At 33.3% G+C, this 8,721-nt stretch overlaps 1 protein-coding gene across 11 annotated transcripts in view; it reads right to left on the reverse strand.

Moving 5' to 3' along the window:
• Window positions 1-4,082: 4,082 nt before the first annotated feature.
• LOC117100759 (neogenin-like) overlaps window positions 4,083-8,721 on the reverse strand; it is a 68,577-nt gene continuing 63,938 nt past the window's right edge. For 7 of the 11 annotated variants that reach the window (XM_033240562.1, XM_033240561.1, XM_033240566.1 and 4 more), the window contains 3 exons: window positions 6,674-6,829; window positions 6,038-6,177; window positions 4,084-5,340 (listed from right to left, as the gene is read on the reverse strand). In XM_033240562.1, the coding sequence (XP_033096453.1) occupies window positions 5,230-5,340; window positions 6,038-6,177; window positions 6,674-6,829 (407 nt within the window). In that variant the 3' untranslated portion in view covers window positions 4,084-5,229. Of the gene's footprint in view, window positions 5,341-6,037; window positions 6,178-6,673; window positions 6,830-8,721 lie in introns of all 11 variants that reach the window. The other 4 variants (XM_033240558.1, XM_033240557.1, XM_033240568.1 and 1 more) reach the window with 2 other exon arrangements.

The following is an 8,721-nucleotide window of genomic DNA, read 5'->3' on the forward strand; positions in this document are numbered from 1 at the left end:
GGTCCAAACTTAATGTGGTCTTAATCATAAACAATTTGTGGTCTTATTCCAGTAAACTACCACTAGTTATATAAGCCAGGGCACCGTCTTTCGCTGCGGCATTCTAGGCCCCAAACCTACGCTCCTTTTAACTCAACATACTGAAGACCAGTTACGGTACCGTAATTCGTTTTTGTTATTCCCGTACAAATAATCTTAGATCATTTACGATCGTTTATAGTACAGCAATTGGAAAACATAAGGGTTTTATCTCCTACGCCTGAATTGTTGATTTAACTGAATTCTTCAAACGTTGCATTTTACAAAAATCAAACCTGACGTGCATGCATACATATGTTACAGTACGGAATCATGAAATCCTTTTATCAAATCAGTTTCCATATAGATCAAGCATTTCGAAGACGGCCTAGTGTTTCAAATTTCAAAATGTCTAAAAACAATTTCCAACCAGTAAAAAATTACAGATTTACAAATATTAGTTTTATTAACGCTTTGTTTTTCTTTTTCTTCCGGGTACTTTACATAAATAACAACGCATTCGTGAGGCAACACAGGAACACATTTTAACACTCAATGCAGAACAAAAAGAAAAAAAAAAAAAATTTAAAATTGGGCGACGTGTGGGCAATAGTAAATGCAACAGGAATGTAAAAATCATCTTTAAATACATTATGTACCATTAGCCAGGGGATCATGGTGCTTAACGATAAGAATTAGTTTAGGTCCTGATGCATTCAGAAGTGCGATTAGTTAAAAAGTGTGGAAGGAATGGCTTGTGACAGGTGACGAAACTACCTTCCGTTGGTACCCGGGAACAAATTGGGTCTAATGATTGACATTTCCATTTGATTTCAGATCAATTATACGTAATTAATCACTAAGATTTTACATGATTTAATTACTCTTTAGAATTCAAACTGTCAAGCAACTCTGACGAATAAATCTGACAGACATCTTTATAATGCCGTAGAAAATACGAGCGTACAGGTTGGTGTACGCGCAACCTCGCAGCGCGCACAGATAGGTGTACGAGCTGCCTCGTAGCCACTCAAGAATGCACCGCTAATGATGTTTATATTGTAACCTGCCCCTATAATCCATAGAGGATCGAAATTAATGAAGACGGCTCGAGCGCGGAACGCAACCATTCGAATCATAAACGTCACAATCTACAACATATTAATTATTTTCTTTTAGTGGAAGCATTCTAATCAAAGAATGCATTCTCGTTTCTGTGTGACTTACTGTACAACTTAGTAAAATTCAATATTCTCGTTTATAAAAAATTGCATTTAGGCCTATTACTAATACTAACACCATCATCGAACACTTCCATTATTGTAATTGTGGTGTTTGAAAATGTGTACAATACACCAGCCGACGATTTCAAGGCCTGTCCACACTATCACACTTGGTAAAAACATGTGACATGACTAAATATGGTAATGATGACATCACATCATGCCCATATATAGGTACATCATGACTATATATGGGCATACAACAGGTTTTTTTTCAAAGAAAATTTGATAGTGTGGACAGAGGTTTTACCTCGGCTGATGGATTTGAAAATAAAATTATTACTATAAAGCAAAATATTTCGTAAGAAAACTGACAACAAAATTAATCTTTCGGTATCAAAATTCTTTTTATTTACCCATTTTTTAAAATGTACACACAAATTTTGGATAGCGACCATTAAGAAGACGTCGAATGAACAACACACAGAGACGAAGCATGACCAACATCGCAGACCATGAACAAGGTATCAGTTTCAGGATCTTATTGGAGTCATTGTATTTCCTGCACTATTACTAATTAAACGAACTGATAAAAAAATATTTACACCACAAACATTAATTGAATATCCTATGGTCTAACACCACTAGATATCTGTTTAAACTTATATGGTTAAATTCTATAATCCAGACACTTAAGGCAGCAGACAGTGGAGGGTAAAGGCATGGTGCACACTGCACCGTCTTATCTTTTTGTGAACTTATGTTTCGCGCAACCATCCACCATTGGTGGTAGTTTGAGCGAATAATCTGTAGCAATCTCATGAAAACATGACAGCTACCAACACCCTGTGCAGTGTGTGCCAAAAAAGAAAGCCCTTGGCAACAGTATCTGTGCATCTTACTTTAAATTGCTTAAAAAAAAGATGCCATCTTCACCAACGGATTGAATTAATCCCCCTTTATCAGATTTAGATTATCTAATATTAGATGGAGCTGACCACGGAGGTTTATACCTCCATGATCTGACCAACCAATACGCGTTGTCAGACCTAACATATGCTTAAATATTAGACACCATAGCCGTTGCCGACATTAGATTATCTATGGATTTCACCTGGTCACGGAGCTATAGTTGCTGTTGGATTGGTATTACCAAAATGCATGCAGGCTCCAAAATTGGGATTACCTAATGTTAGCTGAAGTTGTTCAGCCTAATGAAGTTGTCAGATTGGAATTATGTACTGTTAGATGTATCTGATCAACCAATATGCATTAATAGGTACGGACTTCCTAATGTTACATAGATTCTGACAAACTAAAAAGCATTACCACATATTTTTATATTTCTTATGTGTATCTGGAAACAAAATTTTCTTAATGTAGACTAATCTAAAAACCTGATATAATTTTAAATTCATGACATGACAGAAGTATTAAAAAACAATATAAACATTTCTTGTATCCAATGTAAATGTAAATTCTAAAATTAAATATTTTGTAATAAAAAGTCTTTCAATGTTGACATTATAAAATACAAATAATTTTGCCATTATCATATTTTGTTAGTTGCCATAGCAATAGATACTGTCATATAATACATATCTTAAAAAATGGTTGACTACAGTATTTGATTGATTATCACCAGTATTCCAAGAAAATAATTTGCGTATAACTTGAAAATGTGTGCAAATATCTTTGCTTCATATAAAACATAAATTTGTACCCTTCAATTTGCAATATATAAAATCTCAAGTCACCATGAAATAGCATCCTAAAGGAATTACACAAAGGCATTTGAACTACTCTGAAATGAGAACTTCCAAAAATTCATAAAAAAATTAAATTCAAACAGAGACAATTATTACCAGTTACCAGTAGAATGGTCAGTAGTGTATCTAGAAGTCTTGCAATGACAGGGGTGCGCAAAGGTGAAGTGTTGGAGGGGAGGGGGGCTCGATAATTGGTTGAGGGGTGATAATTCACAAAATAAGTCGATTTTAGGCGATCTTTAACTATTTTATCATGATTTTTGGGGGCGACAAGTAATTTTTGGAGGGGCATGTGCCCCCTGCGCAGCCCCCTAGATACACCACTGAGAATGAGACTCATTCTGTTCCCAATGAGTTATTAAAATAAAATTATCTTATAGAAATCTTGATAAAAAATATCAGTGTGATTTATTTCACATGCCATATTAAGCTTTATTCTTTAACAATTACATATTCTTATTCCATACTTTGCAGAGAAAAAAAAAGTGCTTTCAACTAGTTATTTTGCCTTGAAAAAAATGTTGAAAAATTACAATCACATTTATGTACTGTAATTTTATTTCATTATCTGTAGTATTTAATATAAATTTATATTTCTTTACTGGCAAATTCATTATTTTTCTTTAGCTACAACTATTACTTTCGGTAAGTAGTACAGTAATGTTCGAATCAATATACAATTCAAAGCTAAAACATTTTGGCGGGAAAAAAATTTGATGCTAAAAATAATATTCAAGCCTACTCTGCTTCTATCTGATAATATATGTATATTTACATATATATATTTATATTTAGTTAAATATCTACAATGTTTGTTATTTGACATTACACCAAAAGTAAACAATAATAAACAATAAGATAAAACCAATAAATTGAATAAATAGTCCAACAAAATAAATAGTTTTTGACTATAATTCTTCATATATATATATATTTATATTTAATGTATAAATATATATATAATATATGTATATTACATATATAATATATATGTATAATATATATGTGTTAAAATATACATGTATGCATTACATATATAAGATACATAAAATAATAAATATGTATAAGTAAAAAACATTACACACTGCATATACAAACAAAATTAAGTAATTAATATATACTTAATTATTATTGAATGTACATACGTTTACGAATTACATACATATCATATATAAACCATGTATATGAATGTAACAATGATATATATATATATATATATGTATAAACATAATCATTTATGTTTATATAATATATACATAATATATCTTATAATAAATTATGTCCATCTTAAAAGGAATCAAATTAGACCGAGTAAACCAGCAGCAGCTTGCATCCTTGATATTTACAACACTGTGACATTATGAAAACATTATGATGGCAATATCTCAACGGTACCAGAGGAATGGGCGTTGAAAATCGCTAGAAAGTGTGTCTGTGCTTAACACAATGACACGACGCAGGCACGGAGAAATAGATTATTCATAAATTTCTTGGGACATTCATTGCTGTATTCTAGTCATGACAACATTAGCTCAATATTTAACCCAACATTTTGTTTTTTCCTAATAATATTCTATATTACTTTTACAGCATCATTGGAAAGACAGTGGTTTAGGAATAAAATGTGAAAATTGATTTGTTCCATGGATGAATTCCATAAAATGGAGATTCATACTTCAAATCCTCCAATTATCATTTATGGTACCCATAAACTATCTTCAAAAAAGATAATATTTTCCCAACTTTCTCTGGGATACAATATTTTTTTAACAAACGACAGTAAGAGTTTAAAATATCCCATCACCATGTATGGACCAATCAATATAATAATTCATAATGGAGATTCTCCCATTATCATGTAACGTAAACAGCGATGCAAAAACACCTCGCACCATTTGGAATGGAGAAGCATCTAATATCCTTGAAGCATTTGTTCAAATCTCAACTGATCACATTCATCAATTTGAATCGGAAGGCAAGATAAACCAAAGGCCAGGAGCTGGATTGCTCCGATGACTCACACTTTCGCCGAAGTGACTTCACCGTGTACCAGTTACCCTCACTGTAACTTCACTGTCTCTTAGCAACAATCTCGATTGACATACGTATCTTGGCATTTATTCTTGACATTCGTTTGACTTCCTATCTGGTTTTTTATTTCCAGATTAAGATCTAATGTACTGTTGATACATGGGTTGACCTAGCCTACAGAGGGCGCACTAGCAATCAATATCAGATTGTGTAATAGCATTTAAGTCTTTCATAAGTCCCTCAAGATTCAACATCTCTGCATTTAAATCCTCAGTGCTGAATGATCTTGCTGTGCTGGACTACAAAGAGAGAGAAAAATATGTTATGAGTATTTTTAAATTTTAATTTTATTCTCACCTGCAAGTGAATAACCAGTTTTTGAGGTACTGTTAAACTAGGTCCCCAATATGAGGCTTAGGGTAAAGTGGTTTCTAGTCCAAAGACAAAAAATCCTGGTTTTTGCTGGGATGTTACTATAGGGTGTATCAACATAGTACAAATAATATTATCCTGGTAATGCTTAACTGATAGATCTGTCAGAGACTTTTGGCAAAAAAAGTGCAAGTATATATCCTTATCTCATCCTTAGGCACTGTTAATTTATCCTATGCCACTCGGTCTCTGTTGTGAGCTAGGCATGTCTCAAGGTTGTGATTGATGTTCACTAATTCTTTTAGGTCTTCTTAAAGCCAGTAAGTTCGGTATTCCTTGTTGTTTCTTATATATCTATTATTTTAAATTCATTTTTTCATTTACATTTTTAAAAGGGGATGAAAAAATCTCAGTTTTCTATGGTGCCCTGATACCAATTACACATTATCTTTATAGGCCTTGCAAAGATATGTGGACCATGCTCTTGTATTGTCTATAAAATATCTCATTAGTGATTGAGTTGAAAAACAGTAACAAGGACATTTCACATTTAATCTTTTATTCATCCAACTGCCTCCCGTACGGTACCTTCTTCCCCTCCCTATCAACATGAAAATGACTTACCCCGGGACTTGCAGCTTCTACTGTTCTATAAGTAACATCAGGGGCCCTCGGTGTTACTACTGGAAGAGGGTGTGATCGATTGCGATTAACTGCTTGCTGTTGACGTTTCAACAAGCTGTAGCTTGGTGCACTTATTTTTACTGCAAAAGAGAAATCATCAAGTTTAATAGCTAAAGACATATTGTAATTTTCACCAAGTTTATAAGGAAAATAAATTAGCCTACAAAATATCAGAAGCAACCTCCCTTTGGACATACAAAATATCCTGGACATGGTTCCCCAGGGGTCTGGCAGACTTACTGTAGACACAACAGTTACAAGAAAATTACATTAACATGTCATACACAATAGTTCTCCAGAGAAAATCAAGTGATATGTATTATACTAGATACAACAAAATACAACCCTTAGCAAGTTATCACAGCTTCAAATAACCTTATAGCAGATCACAGACAATGGATTAGGCAGTAGTAAGTCCTACTTGATCCACTTCCTTGGGAAACCCAGATAAATGCTGTACCCCAAACATATGGAACATCTTAGAATGAAGCTCCCCTGGGCCTACAGCATAATTATACAAGGGAAGCATCTTTTGGTTAACAAAAAAGTGAACAATTTCACAAACTGATGACTTACCTCTAGGCTGGGCAGGTGGAGATTTTGGCAAAGTGCCATAGTGTGGTGGTGGACCAGGTACACTAAAACTAGAAAGTGGATGAGTAGAAACATGTGGAGTTGGAGGCTGGTGTGCATTGCTCTCATCTTGAGACAAATTTGATTCACTCTGATAACCTGAAAACATCAATCAACAGGGAAAAACAGTCAAAAAAAGATGTTAATTCAAAGTGGGGTAAACATTTTGGGCAGTATGGAATGATATAACATGAAAGGATTGTAGGATAAATAGGTGTAGTTTTATTAAAGGGGCAAATACATACTGCAGAAGAGTTATTATGCATGGGTCAGTAATTTGAAGGGTCAATAGGACTGTAAATGACCATTAATTGCTAAAATCTCCCAAGTTGAATGGCCAATATGACTTTATTTGAGAGGCAACCTATGTAGGTCTATTTTTAGGAAAAAAAACCCCGCAAAATTATTGGATGGATTGCAGACAAAAAGTTAAGAAGACCCTCATTAACACACTGAAACATTGAACTACAGGACAATTTTTAACAATATAAAATGGATACTGAAGGGTTATACTAGTTGTATGCCATTAAATCTAAATATTCCAACATACAGTAAGAAATTTAATTAATACAGAGTATCATCATCACCCATTCTGTACACCAGTGTACTATTTACGCCACCTCACACAAACACACAATACAGCTTTTCACCCCCAAATTAAGGAAACATTGTAGGCCTACACTATCACCACAACCAAACAGATATACCTACACCACCAGTGCCACCACCAAACCAGGGTATAATAACACTGCACACCACCAACATATCACCAATACCGAGAACACAAAAAGTACCACAACCTGTTTATGTTGGTCTGTGGGGGTTTTTTTTTTTCAAATATCAACAGCATAAAAAAACACTCACTAAACACTTATAAAATAAAAGATGTTTTTTTTTACAGTTTCAAATAGTTCTAACAATCTTTCTTTGCAATTAAGGCAAGACTTTTTTCATACCTTGTTTAGCAAACCCACCAACTGCAAATATTGATTTCAAATAAAAATAACATTTTATTTTTGCACAATTTGCGCACCCGCTGCCAAGAAAAAGTGGAAATTTCAGAAAAAAATAAAGTTTTTCTTTTATTCCGCCCTTCGCTGCCTTGAAATCGGCAAAGATAAAATGTGTATATTTCTTCCTAGTTATATAAATTTGAAGCATTTAACCATCCTATTTTACATTTACCAATAAATTTTTATTTTCTCCTCCGTCTGGATGATTTTAGCAAAACTATTTGCTAAATAAAAAAACAAAATTTTATTTTTATTTTTAGTCCTCCCTCCTCTGACAATCTTTAAAAAAATAAGTACATAAAAAAAGGAATAAAAAGAGTCTCGCCTAAACAAAAACATTAGAGAATTTAATCTGTGCAGATAAAGTACAACAAACTGTGAGGACGTTGGCAAACAAAATAAAAGTACCAGTAAGAATCAAATGTATGGCAGGCAAGTAAAATGATTGGCAAGTCATTATTATCATGAATTTCAAAACTTAAAATGGATCTCCATTTTGGTTATTGTCATTTGATAGCATGACGACCTAGGACATAATAATGTTGCGTAGTGTCATTTGCATATGCAAAGACTTTTAGTTCTTGTTGTCATCTGAATTCTAAGATGCGGTTTGGGTTAAATGCAGGACGTTCATGGATGAGTGAATCTGTCCTTACACTGTTCATGATTGAAAAAGTTTCTTTTATTCCAAAACCTATCCTGATAAATATGAAATTTTTGATAATGTTATTTTGCAATTAAGGCAAGATTTTTTTCATACCTTGTTTAGCAAACCCACCAACTGCAAATATTGATTTCAAATAAAAATAACATTTTATTTTTGCACAATTAGCGCACCCGCTGCCAAGAAAAAGTGGAAATTTCAGAAAAAAATAAAGTTTTTCTTTTATTCCGCCCTTCGCTGCCTTGAAATCGGCAAAGATAAAATGTGTATATTTCTTCCTAGTTATATAAATTTGAAGCATTTAACCATCCTAT

This window comes from Anneissia japonica, unplaced genomic scaffold (assembly GCF_011630105.1).
Source record: "Anneissia japonica isolate Jap-2015-1 unplaced genomic scaffold, ASM1163010v1 scaffold670_len1213532_cov191, whole genome shotgun sequence".
Taxonomy (NCBI): Eukaryota; Metazoa; Echinodermata; class Crinoidea; order Comatulida; family Comatulidae; genus Anneissia; species Anneissia japonica.